Here is a 21,609-nt window from a genome sequence, read left to right as displayed (position 1 = left end):
ATTACAGGTTAATGCACAAGTATAGATTAACAATTTAAGGAACATTTCTTCAGAAGTAGCTGTGACTTTGATAAACGACCAGCGTGTTCTAATGATACAGGCTATAAGGGGCCAGGTCAAAAGGGAGCCAGAGGCCGGCGCCGTGGCTCACCAGGCTAATCCTCCGCCTTGCAGCGCCGGCACACCGGGTTCTAGTCCCGGTCGGGGCACCGATCCTGTCCCGGTTGCCCCTCTTCCAGGCCAGCTCTCTGCTGTGGCCAGGGAGTGCAGTGGAGGATGGCCCAAGTGTTTGGGCTCTGCACCCCATGGGAGACCAGGATAAGCACCTGGCTCCTGCCATCGGAACAGCGCGGTGCGCCGGCCGCAGCACGCTACCGCGGCGGCCATTGGAGGGTGAACCAACGGCAAAAGGAAGACCTTTCTCTCTGTCTCTCTCTCTCTCTCACTGTCCACTCTGCCTGTCAAAAAAAAAAAAAAAAAAAAAAAAAAGGGAGCCAGAAAAGTCCAGTCTGGGTGGCTGTTGATCCTCATCATCTCTAAACAAACTTTCTAAGCACTGCAACCATGTCATGTATAGCCAACACCTTTTTCACTGAAAGAGAATAGAGTAGAATAGAATAGATGAGAAACTCGCAATTGTACATTGCAAGTAAGAGTTATTCTGAGCCGGCGCCGCGGCTCAATAAGCTAATCCTCCACCTGCGGCGCCGGCACCCCGGGTTCTAGTCCTGGTTGGGGCACTGGTTCTGTCCCGGTTGCTCCTCTTCCAGCCCAGCTCTCTGCTATGGCCCGGGAGTGCAGTAGAGGATGGCCCAGGTCCTTGGGCCCTGCACCCGTATGGAAGACCAGGAGAAGCATCTGGCTCCTGGCTTCGGATTGGCGCAGCGCGCTGGCCGCAGTGACCATTGCGGGGTGAACCAACGGAAAAAGGAAGACCTTTCTCTCTGTCTCTCTCTCTCACTGTCCACTCTGCCTGTCAAAAAAAAGAGAGTTATTCTGTAAAACCTTCATTTATATATATAAATATGTGTGTACCCTGGGTCATTAAACAAAATGTATTGATTATGTGGGTCATTAAAAATCTATTCTATTCCTTTGAATGGCAGAGTAACAGGGATGGAGGGAAGAAGGATGGAAAGGAGAGAGGAAAAAAGAGGGAGAAAAAAGGAGAAAGAGATGGAAAGAGAGGTCCTCCAACCATGAGTTTACTCCCCAGAAGCCCAAAGCAGCTGGGGCTGTACCAGGCTGAAGCCAAGAGCCATAAACTTCATCTGGATCTGCCATGTATGTGCCAGGAACCCAAGAACTTGGGTCACCATCGCTACCTCCCAGTACATTAGCAGGAAATTGGATCAGAAGTGGAGTAACCGGACTTGAATGGACACTCTGATATAGGATATGGATGTCTCAGACGTGGCTTAATCCACTGTGCGACAATGCCTGTTCCTCAAAAAAATTTTTGGAAGCCATTACTTTAAAATTAGTTTCTTTCTTTTCTATGCCTTTCAGTATTCCGTTAGTCAGTTTTCTGCACTTCCCTAGCCTATTGGTACTCAGTCAAAATTGCCCTTCTTTTTTGAGCTATGCATTCCCATTTCATCTGTTTTCCACTGTCAGGTCACATCAGGGAGACTGAGATGGTGCTGTTTCATTTTTATTTTCAAGATACAGAAACAGCAATCTTTTAGCATGTTCTCTCAAGGCCAGAATCAATGTGACTTGAATGCAGGATAAAGGGCGAAAACAATTCTCTGGTGGTTTCTTCTCCGAGTTGGAGCAAAGGGGATGTTCTTTGAGCCTCTGGATCAACAAAAAACATGAAGAAAGAGACTTTACCAGCTGGCATGACATAACAGTTTTGAAAATCTTTTGCCAGGAAAGATCTAGTTCAGGGCTCCTTGTCATCAATAGCCAGTCATCACTGAAAAATCAATGAGAAATCTCCAAAGAAGTAACATGATTTAGAAAAATACAGTGAATGGAAGTTTCATTTCCATAGGATTTGATGTAGAATTCTATGGAGACTTTTAAAATGGGCAGGGGGTAAAACTACGAGAAAATAAATGAATAAAGAAGCTAATGCATAGGAACACTTCCAGAGCAATGCCAAATGAAAATAGAAACAATGAAAAAGAAAAAAAAAAAAACAACTTGAGCTAGTGTCTCCACAGTGTGAAGCTTCACATAGAATAGGAAGAAAGCACATGGGAACCTTTTTGTTCTTGAATGTCTGCCCCACCATTGTCTTCATCCACTCTCACCACTCTCACAGGAGCACTGTGATGTGCTCACAAAGAGAGCTTCCAGCAGACACAGTGCTGTGTGAAACAGCCCTTTCGATGACACACTTTTCTAAAAGGGAACAGTTCCAGGCTGGCTACTGTACACAGTGAAATTGCATTTGCAATGTGCTAGGAAGAAACATCAAACACCCATTACCTTGAGTCTGAATTAAAGCAAAAATAGTCAGGATTAAGAAAAACAGCCATACCTTCTAAGGCAAATATTCTTTCTCCCAGAGCTTTAACAATGGTGACTAGGGCCAATTCATCAGAGACGTTGAAAAAATGCTTTTCAGTGGGTTCACTTGCAATTGACTTTATTTCCTCCACAAATTTTTCAGCACTTAAATTCCCTCGGTTATAGCTGCCAAGAATCTAAGTAAGATATAACAAAAATGGCAAGAATATATTTTAAATTCTAGGTGTTGGATAAGGATCTCAAGCATACAAGTGTTGTTAGCAAACAAGAGAATGCATAATGCAATTTGGATGTGTTTCCACATTTGGGAAACAGTAATTTTCAGAATATACAGATGCCTAGTATGGACCATTATATAAACAGTAAGATTAGTATAATAAGAAGATATACAGAGAAATCTTGTATTTGTATGAAAATCTCTTTCCCTGCATTCCTGTGGCCCTGTTACAAGCAGCTGCATTATTGAAATCTGACATTTCAAAATAACGTTACAGTTCTGAATGTCTCTGATAGTATTCCAGCTGTGACATCACCATCTGCTGGGAAAGCAATCTGCAAGTCAGTTGTTTTGTCTTAAATGGGCAGTTCTTCCTTTCTTCCTGGATGAAGGGACAGTCCAACACACACATACACATACACATATAAACACACACATATACATATATAATACTCTTTTTATTAATTAATTTGAAAAACAGACAGCCTCCATGTAGATATGACCTAATTCTATTTTTAAAACTACATAACTCTGTAGGAGAAAGGGGAAAGAATTTGCACCATAACATTTCTGTTTATTTCTATTTATTTCTGTTTATGAGGAGATTCAATGTTTTTTCTTTATATTTGCCTAAATGTATCATTGGAAGTTATTTTTTCACAGTGAAAACATCACTTCCAAGCACCTGGCTCCTGCCTTCGGATCAGCACGGTGCGCCGGCTGCAGCACGCCGGCCATGGCGGCCATTGGAGGGTGAACCAATGGTAAAAGGAAGATCTTTCTCTCTGTCTCTCTCTCTCACTGTCCACTCTGCCTGTCAAAAAAAAAAATTAAAGTTTAATTCTTACCTCATTGTGTTATATGAAGATGACTACTTTGGTTTTTATCTTTTTAATGTTCATGGAAGCTTTATATTAATAAATAAAAACTAGAAACAATCCAAATGTCTATAAATAGCAGAGGACAAATTGCTGTATATTAATACAACTGATATTAAAATGATAAAAGAATGAACCACCAACATATAAAATATCATGAATAATCATTATGTTGAGTGAAAGGCTAGTCACAGAAGAGTGCATACTAGATGATTTCATTCATAGGAAATTCAGGAATGGGCAACCCAAGTAAGCAGTGGTGGCATAAGTCACATCAGTGGTTGCATAAGAGGATTGTGTATTAAAAGAAAGTCTGAGGGAACTTGCTAGGGCTGGTAGCATTGCTCTGTAACTTGATGGAGAGTTAGTTGTATGGGTGTCTACAATTGTCAAAACTCACTAAACTCTTCACTTTGTATACACTTTTCTTGTTGAAATTTTGCATTACTTGCATGTCAATGTGAACTCAGCTCGCAAAAACACTGAATAAACTATAAGGTAACAATGTGGATAAATCTCAGCAATATAATAAATACTACATTTGCAACATTCCACAATACTCTATACAAACTAACATCCTTTCTAAAAAGTTAAAAGCAGCAAAGCACTTTTAAAATTTAGTTTTTCAGATCTGTATAGATGTCAAAACATTCTATTAAGAAAGTAAGGGATGATGAGTGCAGAATTGAGCTAGTAGTTAACCAAGTGGAGGAAGACAGGCAATGAGTGTGTCGGGGATAGCTGTCAGAGAACAGAGCTACCTCTTGTTTTGGTTGTGGGTACTTACAATATTATCAAAATAATACACATGTAAGGTGGTAAACACAGAAGCAAACCAAGTGATAAATGATGAGAATCAAGAGATGAATGATGAGAATGAAGAGAATGAATAATGAGAACAAAGCATCATTACTGATTCAATGCTGTGCTTCTAGAAGTCAAAAAGCACTGGACTTTTGTTGATTATTTAGAATATTTGACTCCATTAGGAGGAGAACCTGACCTCCAATGACCAGGAAGATGCTAGAACTTTCTAGCTTCAGTTTTCATTTTCCAATGATAATGAATCTTTTTTGACATCACTGAAAATAGAGAGCTCCATGGAGCCTTACCTCAGAGATCCTTCCCACTAAAATTCTGCATTGTGTACCTGGAGACTAAAAAACACCTGGGCTGCCCACTCCCCCATTCGCTCAGAGCCTCTGTCTCCCCAAGCCCCACACTGTACCATCTCTATGCATAGTTTTTAAAGTTAGATTTAGAATGATTTTAAAAATGTATCAGATTTTAAAAACTGGTATTTTTTTAATTAAGTTGGCTACAGCTTTTCACTTGCAGAAAGTTAGAAAAGAACTAAAATTACTGTTTAAAATGTGTTTCTGTTTATGATCTATAACAAAAAATGGATAATGGTTTAGAACAACGACTGAATCACTATAATGCATGCTAAATGCTAAAGTGAGAAAATGAGACATGCACCATTTATGTAGGCAAGCAATGCAGTTTTTCACTGTTCCTTACTAGACAAAAGGTGATGGTGGGTTTATTCTGGACATTTTCCTTAGAGCAAGGCCTTCGTCCCTCTCCCTGGAGAATACCACTAAGTAGTCCAAAGGAAATACGTTCTCAGTGCCAGAGAACTTCAAGGCAGCTCCATCCTGGAGCTGGCTGCAAGGTAATTGGTACAGCATTTGAGTGTCTTTTTTTTAAAAAAAAAAGTTGGGGGGGGGGGCTTATTCTCCACTAGGATGTCCAGACTTAAGGCAGAAAGGCCCTAAACCAGCAGCTTACAAATCACACCACAAAAGAAAAGTTCAATTCCTGTCTACTTTGCTGAAAAGCAAATGCCAAACATCAGAAGCTATTAACCTTTGAAGAGAGAAGGCCGGAACATTTCGCCACTTGAGCTAAGCCATGGGGGAAGAGAACTAATGGAAAAGATAGTCAAGAATTGTTAAAGATGGAAAAAGAAACCCAATGACCACTAAGCGCTTTTACTACATTGAACCAATCCCCCCCTATTCTAAAAACAGTGATGCAGATGCTGTTCATACACTAGGATTTCTCATCACATCTGGGAAATGTGGAAAGGGCAGAAGAGGGTGACCAAGCTCCAGAACAAACATTCCATCTGCAGTGTCTCTCGCTGATTGCATTGTTGGCTCTTTTTGTGTCAACAGTTCTGCTACTGATGTGTTACCTTCATATTCATACAAATTCTGAATCATGTGAAACCCTGAGTCCCCAAGGATATTTCTAGATTGTTCTATGGATTACATGATACCCTGGACTGAGAGCTCATCAACTCTTTGGTTCCTAGTGAGCATATTCTGGAGTCATAATTAGCCTGACAAATAAACTTCCTTTTCATTTATAAACTGACACAGTTGAAAACACACATAAAAATCTAATTATTTTTGGAGCATTGTGATTGAGGTTGTTAATTGTGATGTGAATGTTTTCACATACACCTTAGTGGCATATGTTCCAGAGCAAAGATGGATAAACTCTCAAGTGGTATGCCTTTCAAATAAAAATAAATAAATAAATGTGCTTTAAAACCATGATAAACTCCTAAAGGAAAAGGGCCAGTGTCCAAGTAACATATTTGAAGAATAACAATTAAAAAAACCCTAGACTATAAGATTTTTAATATTTCACTGTCAATAAATGTTAAAATTTTGAGGATACAGATGTATTTACCTTGATGGGATACCACACAATGTATACGTGTATCAAGACATCACATGGCACCTCATCAATATATACAACTTTTATGCATATATTAAAGTATTTTGAATAAAAACATAAATATATAATGGGAGTGTTTTGAACCATTTTATATCACAGAATAAAAAATGAAAATAGAAATGTATTTTGATGCTTTACCCAAGGATCTGGTAACTTGCAAAAACGTTATTTTCAATGAAAAACAAGAGATTTAAAAAAACAAAAAACTCTGGCCGGCGCCGCGGCTCACTAGGCTAATCCTCCGCCTTGCGGCGCCGGCACACCAGGTTCTAGTCCTGGTTGGGGCACCGATCCTGTCCCGGTTGCCCCTCTTCCAGGCCAGCTCTCTGCTGTGGCCAGGGAGTGCAGTGGAGGATGGCCCAAGTACTTGGGCCCTGTACCCCATGGGAGACCAGGATTAGCACCTGGCTCCTGCCATCGGATCAGTGCGGTGCGCAGGCCGCAGCACGCTACCACAGTGGCCATTGGAGGGTGAACCAACGGCAAAAGGAAGACCTTTCTCTCTGTCTCTCTCTTACTGTCCACTCTGTCTGTAAAAAGGAAAAAACAAAAACAAAAACAAAAAACCCAAAAAACTCTTCAATTTCTGAATTACTCCTGTTTCACTCACATATATCAAGCTGAGGCCTTCGGAATTTTGCTAGTATGTACCTTAAATATACAGTGAGAATTCAAGCTTGCTTGTGGCAGATGTGTGAAATGTAAAAGGTACAATTCCTTTACATGTAGAATGGTGTCTTTTGGGTGAAAAAAATGAAATTCTAGGATCCTTTCTAATTTCTCTTATTTCCATTTGAACACTGTAGGTAATAAACATTTCACAGCCACTAGCATCTCAGACAAGAATGTGGAAGTAAGACTATCAGACAAGAGACAGAAATAGATACACCATGGGATAGAGGACTCACAACCAGCTAGGATCCTCAACAGGCTTCAAAGTTCAACAGAAAATATTTGCAGTTTCATTACTGGGAACTTACATTATCAATCCTTTTTTGGGAACAGCTTCTCTGCCAAAATACATCTCTATGGTGTTCAGATTAAAAAAATGAGTAGAAGAAATAGTCCAGGAAATTTCATGGGCAGACGCCCAGGGGAGTATTTAATCCCGTGCAGTATGAACAGACTTTGAGAAATCCCTGAAACCTTTCCATGTTTATGCACAAATAACTTTTCTTTTTTTTTTGACAGGCAGAGTGGACAGTGAGAGAGAGAGAGAGAGACAGAGAGAAAGGTCTTCCTTTTCCATTGGTTCAGCCCCCAATGGCCGCTGAAGTTGTAAGGTTTTAGTTAATGAAGCAGATCAATTCCTGCATTGATGGAGCTTACTTTGTCAGATGAGAGACAATAATGAAACAATCTGTTATTATAAGTGTGATGTGTCTTATGGCATAGAAAGCCTACAAAGGTAGAAAGAGGTCAGATTACATTTTTTTTTTTTTTGACAGGCAGAGTAGACAGTGAGAGAGAGAGAAAAGAGAGAGAAAGACAGAGAGAAAGGTCTTCCTTTTGCCGTTGGTTCACCCTCCAATGGCCGTCGCGGCCGGCGCACCGCGCTGATCCGAAGCCAGGAGCCAGGTGCTTCTCCTGGTCTCCCATGGGGTGCAGGGCCCAAGGACTTGGGCCATCCTCCATTGCACTCCCGGGCCACAGCAGAGAGCTGGCCTGGAAGAGGGGCAACCTGGACAGAATCCGGTGCTCCAACCGGGACTAGGACCCGGTGTGCTGGCGCCGCAGGCGGAGGATTAGCCTATTGAGCCGCGGTGCCAGTTTGGCACAAAATTTAAAAAAAAAAAATGCATGAGTCATTGAGAGTAAAGAAGTATTAATTTGAAAAAAATAACAACTGTTGATAAGAGAAATTTTCTTATACATTTTTATTTATACTAAGAGCAATCTGATGATAGTTCACTCATTAGAAGCCTGTAGATCTCCATGAAGATTGACCAATGGAATCAGGAGACCTCTTTTTGACTAGAGGGGAAGCAAGTATAAATTGTCAGTAGGAATTCAACAAAGGGAAAATATGTGACTTAAGGGCAGGAAACATTGAATATGTAGCCAGTTACGACGTAAAACACAGGTTTCATTTGAAATGAAGCCTTCATTGATAGCTTTTCAGTTAAGTTTTTCTAATGCTGTTAATTCCACTCACGGCCTTTATCAGGGATATCTGGGGTACCAGATCAAAACCCGAGGGCACACAGAACAATGACAGAACCTCTGGTATCCAACGCTCTGGGGCCAAGTGAGAGGCTTTGCATTCTCACTGCTAATCGGGCAGTCTGTCTGAGTGAGGGCTGGGCCGTGTGGAATTATTCTCAACCATGGGAGGGACCAAAAGAGTTAAGATTACAATATCAGGAGAGAAAAACTTGGATTCAATAGCAACCGGAAAAAGTTAGTCTACAGAAATAATGAAGGGAATGAGAAAAATAATGAGATATTTTAGGTTTTTGTTTTACATATTATAACCAAGAAGAAATTGCTCATTTTCATTGCTTATAGTGAAGTTATTTGGGTTATAAAATCGAGTCCTCACTGCTGGGAAGCAATGAATCAATCATGTTCTAGAACTTTTATCCATAGACTATTTCTTATTCTTCCTTTCCTACAATTTGCTTTTGAAAGGGAAGAATAAACTTGTACTGACTGAATGTTGAAAAATCAATGTAGGCAGTATTGGGTTACTACTTGTTATAAATAAAGGAGACTTTGTTGAAAAATACTTTCATGTGAACTCTTAGAGTTCTGAAACGTTTGCTCTGAGATTTAAAAAAAAATATCAATTAAGTACAAAATCAGCTAGTATAGGAGGAGAGCAAAGGCTCTGTTCCCCCCAAGCTGGGGCCAAATACTTTGAAACTGAGAGTGAAGAGGTTAGAAAGGTGGACACGTGGTGCCATTGTTGAGTTGTTGTCTTTGGGGGACTCTGAAGGTTTCTAAGCAAGGAAGCAACATAATTGATCCCTAAGATCTCTGCTAGCTGGAAAACACCATGATATTATTATAACACACCATGATTTGATTATAGAACATCATGCTTTTTATGATTTCCTGATTGCAAACTTCTGGAGTTAAGGGTGCTTAAGACTACTTATTGCATGACTAACCTGCTGCTGTGCTAGATACTTTTACAATCATTATTTCAGTACTTTTTTTATATGAGAGAGAGAATTTAAGCAAAGGATTTTCCTGGCTCTGTAATATAGTGTTTGCTGCCCCTTCTCATTCCTGCTCTTGCATTTCTTGCTTCTGGTAAATGGCTTAGGACTCCATAAATCCAGGGTAGACTGACCAAGAATGTTTGGTATGGGACTATCATTGTTTCCTTTTCATAGATTATGATAAAAATCATGTCCTGGTTCCATCCTCCCTGATTTCAGAAAGAATGATCACTTAGCAGGCAGTGTTTTTTTATTATCTAGCATATCTTCAGTTTCCCTCCTTTCATTCCCTATCCCTCCCTCTTTCTCTCCAATTTTTCTCCTTCTTCCCATCCTTTTCTATTTCTTTCCCATTTCTCTTTTCTTTCCCTATTTCTGTCCCTCTTTTTCTCACCCTCCCTTCCTCTTTCTTATATTTCTGCTTTTTTATTCCTCCTGTTTAAAATGTTTTGTATTATATATATTTTTACAGTTTTTATGTATTTATTTGAAAAGTAGAACAAGAGAGAGGTAAGAGGTTGAGAGAGAGAGAGAGAGAGAGAGAGAAAGGGAGGAAGGAAGGGGGAGAGGGGGCGGGAGAGAGGAACTTCCATATGCTAATTTGTTTCCCAAACGCTTAAAGCCAGGAGCCTAGAATTCCATCCCAGTGTCCCTTGTGGGTGGCAGTCATCATTGCTGCCTCCAAGAGCGTACATGACCAGGAATCTGGACCAGAAGCAGAGCCAGGACTCAAACCCAGGCACTCGGATAAGCTATGTAGGCACTCAAGTCGCAGTTTAACTGTTGCACCTCAATGCCCTCTTTCTCCTTTTATCTTTCCTTGCTCTCTTCCAGGATTTTTTTGCCATGATTGTTTCTGGAGTGTCTGGCTGGGCATGGAAGACACAGAAGGGAGGAAGATCCAATCCTACTCTCACAGAAATAACCTTTAAATGCAGAAGTATCACCTTACCAACCTTGTTTGTGTTGCTTTCAGAACATTACCACAACATGCACACAGCTCTCCTCTTTAAGCAAGAGTTGGAAAACCTTCTCTAGCAATGTACTTACAGCTATGGAAAATCGCTGAATGTTTTCGTCTTCACAATCTTGGATGACCTTTTTCAGTCGATGGTTGTCATGGGACTCTCCATCAGTGACAATAACCATGACTTTCTTAACTCCCCTTCGGGCACCTCGGGCTTCAGTGAACGCCTCCTTTCTGAAGTCATCACAGAAAAAAAATGACGAAAGAGAGGCTGACAAACACCATTCCAAGGTTAGGCAAAGAGAAAAATCAAACTAAAGCACTGACAATTGTAGGTAGCTGGTGCTTCCTGCCAAGACCAACATCCATGCCCACTGTTCAACCTAACAGGTATGTTAGCAATGGTTTCTGATTTATTCCAGATCATGGAGCAGCCATCGTTTTGTTAATAACCACACATCCCACACACAAAATGCAAGTGGTATTTTTGGTTTTGGAAACCTCAAAGGGAGGGTGTGATTGGAACATATATCAGCCGCTCCTTTCTCTATCAACACCCCTTCTCTTGCTTGACATGCTTCTTTTGTTCTCAAACTTTTGTTTGCGATAACTGCCCCTCACCTACTCTGGCAGAACACACTGGAAATCCTCTGACCTTGGAGAGACTTGCAGAAAGTTCAGTGTGGGACAAAACCCACACATCTGGTGCCAGAAGTGATGTACTGAGTGATGAGAGCAGAGAAAAAACAAAAACACATTGGTTTTTCCTACTATCATCTTGTCTTCAGTAAGAACTCCACTTATTTATACTAATAAGAATCTCCCTAGCCTTAATGTTTCCCGTGTAATTTTCTATCCACCCAGTCCCACCCTAGTCCTTGGCTATAAAACCCCTTATGCCCTTGCTATATTCAGGTTGAGCCTCATTTCTGCGAAACTCCTATTGCAGTGGTTCCTCTTGAATGAGTGCTTCCTGATCATCTTTAACAAGCTCTGTGAACAATTTTCTTTAATATACTATACAAATAGATTCCCTGATTTCTTTATATGCACGAACAGAGGTGAAAACAGATGTTAAAGGCTAGTCTCTAAAAGAAGTTTGGACATGATGCCACATGAAATTCAATGCTTTTTGCATTTCTAATTCCTTAGAGGATCACCAAAGTATCCTAATTCTCTTAAAGATCAAGGTCATAATTGAACAAATGACCAAATGAACATCAGCTGAAGGAGATGATTAAAAGGCCTTTCTTAAGAAAATCTGTTTGCTGTGAAACCATGGCTGGCTTTATATAACAGAAAAGTAACCACTGGCAGGACTCCCAAGTATACCCTTTCTGTTTCAAATATACTTCTTAACAAATTGTTTTTGACCCCAAATATCACCATCCAGTATCCTCCACTGGAATTAAGTATCAACCGCCCTGCATGCTACTGAAAATTAAAATATCCCAGGAGGGTTTTTCCCCTCCTTTGGGAGAGGTGAATCTGGGCCTTAGGATAAAATACTATTATATATAGTAAAATACTATAATATATAATCTGAGCGTTAGGATAAAATACAAGCACATTGACAAGAATGATGATTTGGGATAGGGAGAAGGGGAAACAGAAATTTTTGAACTGCGATTCAATGCAAATGGAGGTAAAAGATTTAGAAATATTAATATTGTTTGTAACTTGCCATGCCTGAAAGGAAAATAAAACAATACAAAATCTGCTTAACATGAAAAATTAATGAATGAGAAAAATGTGTAGTTCTGTAGTATCACTATGGACTTTTTGTGCACGTTCAAAACTCAATCTGTGTCTTAAAGCTGGACCCTGTGTGACACAGAGAGGTAAAACCTGCATAGAGATACCACATTTAGAGTGGTGTTTATGCAGGAGCAAAAGCAGCCAGAATGTTTCTTCAGTTAGTTTTCAGAGATAAATATTCATTCATAAACAGTTGCCTTAGCAAAATGCACAGCTCCTTACACACTCAGGGCCTGCACAGAACACTTTTACTTTGAATGTGTGGCCACGTTTAGTAAGTGGTTGAGCAAGGCACATTCAGTCCACATAAGCATATGCACTCTTTGTGCATGCAAATTGGTGATCTTACGGGCAGGTAAATGTAACGTTATCCCATCTGTTTGTGGTTATTTTGTCTTGGGCACCATATAATCAGAACCACATGTTTTTCTAACATTTTTGAGTCTAAAGCTGAATATAAGATTTTAAATTTGTGAATATCCAACCCATTCTTTAGAGTATCCATGTTAACTATTTTAACATCCTTAAAACATGGATTTTCTCAGGCAGGTGAAGTGAGAGCCTGGGTAATTAGCTCTTCAAAATCAAGTGAGAGTCCAGAAGTTGATGATACTTCACAGAAGGGTACTTAACCTTAGCCATACTTCTTAGTAGCTTCCCTGTACTCTGGGAGTTTGGCTTTTGTTCAGAAGCTTGCTAGCTTTCATGGTAACTAAAGGGAGAAACAGCAAGAGATAAGGACTTTACAAAACCAGAGAAAATTCAGGAAATAAAATGTTCTAGATTTGTACAAGGGGTCAGCTCTGCAGGTTTTTATAAAATGAAATTCAACCAAGGGTGGGTTATGCGTTCTCCATTAAAAACTGCAGGAGTGGGGAAGGAAGGGATACACACTGGAGGGAATTAGAGAAAGTGAAGGGAAGACAAGGAGAGGGCATTATAAATAATAAAACCTTTTCCTTCATAGACAATGACGTCAAATAAGAAAATGCTTAATTTGTCTGTTAAAAACTTTTATCTGAGTGCTTCTATAATTCAACACCAAGTACTGAAAATACATGAACATAACAGAGTGTTGAAATGAATTAATTTTTGATCAATTCTTTTAGATTGGGAATCCTAGGAGCTGAAAACAAAGAATAAATGGGAAAATGTTAATTATTATCAAGTCTTAGTGCCCACAAAAATGATGCAATACACAATAGAAGTTTTTTTTTTTTTTAAATAGATTCTCCATTAATTAAAGGATAAGGGAGAATGAGTCCATATTATAGCAAATTCTAATTAGCTAATCTTCTGTATCTAATATTAAAAACAAAAGCTTTAAATTTTGCTAAAGTAAACTCAATCCATACCCCAAAGGGCTAATTAGTGAGCAGTTATTTTGTACAGTCTTTCACTTTGCTTTTTTTACCCATATACCTTGCTGTGTCAATTCCAAGGGCTGTCATAGTTTGGCGGCCACCTCTTTGCATTATTTTATTTGCTGCAACAAGTACCTCTTCTGTTGATGAATACTTATTGAGGTTGAACTCATGGGTGACATTTTCTCCATATTGTACAATTCCAACCTGAAAAAACAAGTCACCGTGAGTTACACATTTACCAAAAATCACTGTTCATCTTCTTCAGCTAAACATATTGGTCCAGTGCATTTTAGCCTTTCAGATTAAAAATCTAGCAATACAGAAATCCTCCTCTTCTGATAGCAATAATCATAGCCAGTCTGTAAAAATTAATATCCCAACAACAAAAATTAAATTCCTGTTATTAAACTTCCCAAATTGAAGTGGGCAGGCATATAGGTTAAAATAGATTAGGTTTGTGAGCTGGAAGTCCACGCATTCATCACGCCCCTGTGTGTCCTCATCCCCTTACCTGGCCAGACCTGGGTGCCCACCAGCCAATCAGGTTAATTCACCACTCCCCTTTGGAAGTGGGTTAATAGCCTGGGGCACAGTGTGTCCAGGCCTGCTCTTTTTCCCTGGCCTCTTGCTAGGAAGGGGCTTGCTATAGCCCTGCAGCTCCAGGGCGCATGGCCTTGGGCCATGTGCTCCAGGCTTCCTCGCCTAGATGCTCATCCATGTGGCTGGTTCCTGGTGCTCCATATGAACCCTCATTCACCTCTCTCTCCTAAGTAAAGCTCTCACTCTCTTATGCATCTTTCTGACTAAATAAAAGCTTAAAACGTACCATGCTGCCTCGTTTATCTGTGCCGGTATTTAGAATTCTTCTCTAAATATTAGGCAAGAACCCTCTTTGGCTTATTAATATCGGGGATTTAGTAATAAGCCCGTGGTGAAATCGTATGGCACCCCAAATTCCGGTAGCATATGTGGCACCCAGATAGCACTGCTGAGGAACTTTTTTTTTTTTTTTTGACAGGCAGAGTGGACAGTGAGAGAGAGACAGAGAGAAAGGTCTTCCTTTTGCTGTTGGTTCACCCTCCAATGACCGCCGCGGTAGGCGCGCTGCGGCCGGATCCAATGGCAGGAGCCAGGGGCTTATCATGGTCTCCCATGGGGTGCAGGGCCCAAGCACTTGGGCCATTCTCCACTGCACTCCTTGGCCACAGCAGAGAGCTGGCCTGGAAGAGGGGCAACCGGGACAGGATCGGTGCCCCGACCGGGACTAGAACCCGGTGTGCCGGCGCCGCAAGGCGGAGGATTAGCCTAGTGAGCCGCGGCGCCGGCCCGCTGAGGAACTTTAAGGGGCCACATTTCAGTGTGAATTTTAGGGGATCTTTTCCGATTTCAAAATGATTGATTTGCCTATTCCATAATTTTTACTAAATGACTCTGGTAGACTTAAATAATAACATTATACTATATTTTAATGTTTGTTTTTACTTTCTTCTCTAATTCATTCAAATTATTGTAACAGTACTTATTATCACATTTCATAAATAGGGAAACTGACTTTAAAAATTCATTTCCTGTAGCATAGAGTAGAAAGTGGTCTAGTATAAAACATGTATCTCTTACTGCAAAGCTCTTTCAGTCTTATTAATTTCTCTCAACAAAAATGTGTCTCCCTTAACTGCCCCCATCACCTGCCCTGCCCTGCTAGCTTCTTTTTTTTTTTTTTTTTGACAGGCAGAGTTAGACAGTGAGAGAGAGAGAGAGACAGAGAGAAAGGTCTTCCTTTCTGTTGGTTCACCCTCGATATGGCCACCACGAAGCCAGGAGCCAGGTGCTTCCTCCTGGTCTCCCATGCGGGTGCAGGGCCCAAGCACTTGGGCCATCCTCCACTGCCTTCCTGGGCCACAGCAGGGAGCTGGACTGGAAGAGGAGCAACCAGGACAGAACCGGCGCCCCAACCAGGACTAGGACCCGGAGTGCCGGCGCTGCAGGCCGAGGATTAGCCTAGTGAGCCTCGGCGCCAGCCACCTGCCCTGCTAGCTTCTGCTAAAAGCTGCTGTCATTTCATGATGAACCATTGAGTTTGGTTAGCTAGGTAGCTAGCTGAGATACAACAGAGGATAAGATAAAACAAATATGCAAATGAATAGATTATATTTTCAGAAATATAACTAGAACAAGTAAATGTCAGAAAAGCACATGATTCTGGTTATGTAAACAAAACAAATGACTGCTCTCTTAAAGTTGCTGAGTCAGGTATAAGATAAATAAAAAAATAGAGAATTAGGCTGGTGCCATGGCTTAACAGGCTAATCCTCTGCCTTGCGGCACTGGCACACCAGGTTCTAGTCCCGGTTGGGGCGCCGGATTCTATCCCGGTTGCCCCTCTTCCAGGCCAGCTCTCTGCTGTGGCCCAGGAAGGCAGTGGAGGATGGCCCAAGTGCTTGGGCCCTGCACCCACAAGGGAGACCAGGAGAAGCACCTGGCTCCTGGCTTCGGATCAGCGAGATGCAACGTCCGCAATGGCCATTGGAGGGTAAACCGACGGCAAAAAGGAAGACCTTCCTCTCTGTCTCTCTCTCTCTCACTATCCACTCTGCCTGTCAAAAAAAAAAAAAAAAAAGAGAATTTACTCAAGTAATTCTCAAGATAAATCCTCAAGATAAAGTATACATCATGAACTTGATGAACATGCAGTCTGTTCAGTCCATGTCTAGGCAAGCCCTATTCTTTTATGAATATCCCTTTCACTTACTATCCCTTATTATCTGTCCCAAGACCATATGCTATTATATTTAGAACATAGATGACAATAAATCTTTTTGGGAACAAGGTGGGATACAACCAAGTAATTACACAAAATATAACAAAAATAGATGAGGTCACACCAAAAACTCCAATTCAGGTTATTTCCTTGATTTATAATCAAATGTGATGGACATTTCTATTACTTTCTGATACATTTTCTTTTTTTCCAGTGATTCTATAGCTTTTGATTAGCAATCCTGGGAAATACTGAATACTGATTGAGCCACATAGGCTTGACATTGTCTTTGTGTATATAAATGTGTAGTAAATAAAAGTGAAATGCCATTGTCACTTAGCTAATCATTATGCCCAATTCTTGTACCAAGTTGAATAAATGCTGCTCTAGAAGTTAACTGTTCACCCATCCAGGACATCTTACAGGGTTAGTTTTGTTTTTATTTCCTTTTGTTTTTATTTGAATAACCAAGAGGCAAAAGAACTGAAAAATTTCACTTCTACTCTTGTCATCTATTGAGCACCCTAGTCTCTCAGTTCTTTGACCTTTTTTGCTTCAGTAACTTTCAGTGCAGCTCACTTATGCAATCCATCCCATATTTGACCTCATTGGAAGAACTGAACGACTTTAGTCTCAATTTCAAGCTTTCCCTCTGCTCATAAACTTCAGCTTATTTACCTAGTATGTTTAATTCACCAATTCTTTGATCACATAAAGGCCTCCAATCAATTCATTAATCCTACTCTTTATTTCTCTCTCTCTTTTTCTTCCTCCCTCCCTCCCTTCCTTCCTTCCTTCCTTCCTTCCTTCCTTCCTTCCTTCCTTCTTTCCTTCCTTTTTCTTTCTTCTTTCTTTTTATCATAGATTCCATGGTCCAATCACCATAATCATTTACTTGCAAACATCTAACTACTTAAACCTTTCTTTCTGTCCATTAATTCACTTGACAAACTTCTAACTCTGGTTAAATCCAACTGTCTCCTTCTCTGTGTGTGCATTTATGACACTGAATGTTCCTGGACAAAATTCACACAACTTGCAGACTGGTTTCCCTTCAAAATGATAACCTTGAATCTCAAAGGGGGTTACATGTTTGAACACTCACTGCTCCACAGTCTTACTACAATGTCCTTCCCATTTATTGGCTTAAATCAAATTCTTGTCATAGGGGTTGATTTCTCGGGAAAAAGAGAGTATCTTATTTATACATGGGAATGAGTGCACATGAGAAGAAATAGAAGGCGTGTCAACTAAACAAGGCTGCTTTGTGCCAGATACATATTTATATTTTACATTTACAGCAGATTTTCCACACCTTACAGAACTGCTTTGTGCTACTGGATTATTTAAACAAGTTATCTAAACACAAAAAATACTAAAAAATTCAAAACCATGGTAAGCCAGAGAACTGTGCTTTATATCGTATTTATTTCTTATCTATCTATCTCTCTATCTATCTCCCTAACTAGCATCTCACTTCTGTAATCTTACTCTGTAAATTTTAAGACATAAGGGTTCCCTATCTCTTCTACATATTTTGTTTCTAATGACTCTACCTAAAACTCTTTAGCTGACTGCTCTTGGGTTATTAGATTGCTTTGCCTCAAAGGTCCAAAGAACCACAGGTCAGGGAATTTTCCCCTTTCCAATTCTTGTCCCACTCCACAGACAATGCCCGAGTGAAGGGACTTCACTCAGCCTTGGGACTGAGCTGGAGCTCTCCCTCCTGACCCAGGTCAAGGCCTGGACTTCATGAGAAAGCTCATCCTTGCTTGTACTCTGTTGCTACTGTATTGTGCTTCTCCAAATCTCTTCCTATTTTCTATTGGGAGTGAGTTATTAATAAATCACTAGTTTGTGGACCTTCCAGCCAGGCTTCCGCTTCTGGAGAGCCAGGCCTAAGGCAACATTCCTGTACATTCCTTCATCCTAACCTTACCCCAGATGAAGAGTTACTGTCTTGAACCTAGACTGTTGCAATTATTGCTCTCAGCACTGCTGATCTCCCTCCATAGGCTTCCACTCTTCTCAAATTCTTCTACATATTACTGTCACATCAACCAATATTCTGCTTTTATTTCAACACTTCCCTGTTCAAAAAAACCTCCTGATACTCTTGATTGCCTTTAACAAGGACTTTGAAATATTCTTTAAAATAACCTTTTATTCCAATTTAAAAAGAAGGTGAAACTTCAAACTGTTCCTTGACGTTTGTTAAAATCGTTTCAGTCTCCCTGACTTTCAACAACGTTCAACTTCTCTACTCATCCTCATCTTAGGGACTCCTCAATATGAACTCCACTCCTACTAAATGCTCTTCTTTATTCCTTGAAATGAGCAACATCCTACCCATTCTGCTGGATGCAAGTTCGGCTTTGTCTGAAAAACCTTTTCCCACCTACTTGACAGCATCCTATTGTGATCTTCCCCTTCTTGGAACTCTGAAGCAAGATTGTCTGTGCATACCCTCAATCCTCTTCATTGCTTTGTTTGCATGCTTTATGTCCCCAGTGACGCTGGCTGTATGTTGCAAACGGGTTGGGGCAGGGGTAAAGGACATGGACTATGTCATGGCTTTTGGTATTCTCTCTTCCCTCACCACTGTTTTGCTTTGCTCACTGTTGACCCTCATACATTCTTACTGGATGATGAAAACATTTCACATGAGCAAGTGGAAAGCTGAGATAGCAGCAAAAGAATGATAAGTAGAAAAAGAGAGATACAAAGAAGTGTGGGAAATGAGAGGAGTGGGCAGTGGAAAAATCAGCTCTCAGGGCAATGACGTTTAGGATAGGTTCTGGGCTGATACTGGGCGCTTGTTTCATTGACAGCCAGACAGGGTAATCCCTGCTGTGACTCTTGCACACAAATGGGTTCCACTGACTTCTTTTTATTATAAGAAAAAGATCAAATCATAAAACAAATATTTATAACGCTGTTCTGAGTACTGGTGAGACCCAACTTAATAGAAAGCCCCATTCTCAGCTTAGTTTACAAGTTAAGGCAGATGAAACAGATGAATCATAACATGTAGAGGATGGTAGTTTAACAATTCATGGAAAATGGAGTTAAAATGCTTATTTTGTTGAAAAAACTGAAATATACATTTTCCATGAATTCAATCCAGTTCTCCCAAATGGGTGGCAGGGATTCAACTACTAGAGCCATCATTGCTGCTGCCTCCCAGGGTGCACACTAGCAGAAAGATGAAATCAGAAGCCAGAAGTGAATACTGAACCCACCAACTCCAATATGGGTTGCCAGTATCTTAAAGCCTAGGCCAAATGCCTACCCCTATGTCATTTCTAACTAGGAAGTTTTTTGGAACCTGGGATAAACTTTTACTGGTTTTTAAAAAATTGCCCCTGACATCTTGATAATACTTTATTGACCAAATACTTCACAAATTAAAATGAATTATCCAATGACGGTATTCCTTTTGTGAGCAGAAAAGAAAGAGGAAGAAAAAGTGGATGTGAGAATATAAAGGAAGGACAGTCAGAAATCATGGAGAGGAAGGCCTTTCTGATTATTCGCTCATGGAACTAAAGGTCACACTGAAGACTATACTGAATTTCTTAAATGACAAAAGAGTTTAAGAACAGATGTGTTTATATATCTACTAAGTATATTGAGTCAAAAAGCTTTGAATGAATATAACTATTTATTCATCTAGTGTTAGCATATCACATTCTATTGTTATGTCACAGTTATAATACCAGCACCTAAATTTTAAATAAGCTAAGTTAAATCCAGTTTCTAGGCTTTCATTTAGTGTACAACATGATCAAATCAAGGGCTTATTTAAGGAATAATGACAATGTAAAATAACGAGATTTTCCATGTTTCTATAATATACACATATGCTTGATATGAAAAGAGCTCGGGCTTCGTGTCTGGCCAATGTATATTTCCTTTTATCAAACTATGATTTAAAGTCCTGCTCTACAATGCACTTCTAATATGATTAAGTGGGGGGCATGAGCGGGTGATAACACAGGCTGCAATCTGAGTTAGTTAACACAAACCATCTGAAGCAGTGTGGGCTGAGTCCAGGCTTAACCTTTCATCGTATGGAGAAGGACAAAAATGGGAATGACTCACAGGGAGATGATTGCTTCCTAAGGAAATAAGTCTTCAAAAATTAGAAATAAAGTCAATAGGTAATAGACACAAATTCTAAGAAAAGGGTGTATTTAAGAATTGGCTTCTTGCTTGATGGAAAATGTTGCAATGAAAATGGCCTTGGCTCAAAAATGCAAGGATAGGCAAGGTTAGAGGAACATGACTCACTATTCGTGGAGAAGGGAGGAGGCTAAGGGAGAAATCAGGCTGGAGTGAATGGGGCTAGATGAGTATATACCTTAAAAGAAAGCCTGAAATATAATGTAGAGAGGAGTCTCTCTCAAGCAAGTACCTTCTAGCTCAATGGATTAATCTGACCTCAAGAAGCAGAGTGAGAGAAAGTAGTCACTACATTCCTAAGTCTTTAATTCAGGGGAAATGAAAACTTCTGGGAAGTCCATTCTGTTCCAACCTAATGGACTTGCCTCTTAAGTGTTTGATAACACATAGAACTGTAGACCATGTTTCATAAATAAAAGGATGAAAGCACCGTCCTGTCTTCATGGAATTCATAGTCTACCAGGAGAGACGGATCTGTAAAACAGTCATGCTCCTGAGCAATCAGATCAATAAGTGCAGGGTAGGTGAATGCTATGGGGACATGGGAGGAGAAGGCATTTTCTTGGGAAGGGTGTGTGGGGTAATCATAGAGGATTACAGAGAAAGTGATGCTGGAATGGAATCTAAGAAGTTCACCTAGTACACAGGACCAGGGATGGAGAAGGGCGTTCCAGGCAGAGAGAATCACATAAGCACAGCACACTGTGTGCAGGGTGGCCCAAGGCAGGGCCAGGCCACCGAGTGGCTGAAGGGCACAAGAAGTGAGGTGGGAAGGAAGGTAAGCAGGATGTGCCAGGAATTACTGCCAGAGGTCACAGGGATATGACTGCTTCCTAAGGAAATGATGTATCAGGGGTCAGGCTGTCCACTGGAGAACTTGGAACGTATTCAGCAGCCAGAAAGAGGAGATTTCTATCTAAGCCCATGATCTGAACTTGACTTTGGAATCATTGAAGTGTGTGATGGGTGGAGGTGTGGGAGAATGTAGACAAGGAAACTGGTGAGCAAGAAGATTCAGCACTTTCAGGACAAAGGCATGGCTGCCTGGCTCAGTCAGGCTTCTTCTCAGACCTAAAAAAA

General features: G+C 40.5%; 1 protein-coding gene across 1 annotated transcript in view; it reads right to left on the bottom strand.

Annotated features, from left to right (window-relative positions):
* ITGA1 (integrin subunit alpha 1) overlaps nucleotides 1-21,609 on the bottom strand; it is a 176,060-nt gene that overhangs the window by 62,036 nt on the left and 92,415 nt on the right. Inside the window, exons 7-9 of the mRNA XM_062211855.1 lie at nucleotides 13,642-13,790; nucleotides 10,545-10,695; nucleotides 2,492-2,657 (exon numbers count right to left, since the gene is read on the bottom strand). Coding sequence (XP_062067839.1) covers nucleotides 2,492-2,657; nucleotides 10,545-10,695; nucleotides 13,642-13,790 — 466 coding nt within the window. The remainder of the gene's footprint in view (nucleotides 1-2,491; nucleotides 2,658-10,544; nucleotides 10,696-13,641; nucleotides 13,791-21,609) is intronic.

Source organism: Lepus europaeus, chromosome 15 (assembly GCF_033115175.1).
Source record: "Lepus europaeus isolate LE1 chromosome 15, mLepTim1.pri, whole genome shotgun sequence".
Taxonomy (NCBI): domain Eukaryota; kingdom Metazoa; phylum Chordata; class Mammalia; order Lagomorpha; family Leporidae; genus Lepus; species Lepus europaeus.
This window is presented reverse-complemented; position numbering and strand designations above follow the sequence as displayed.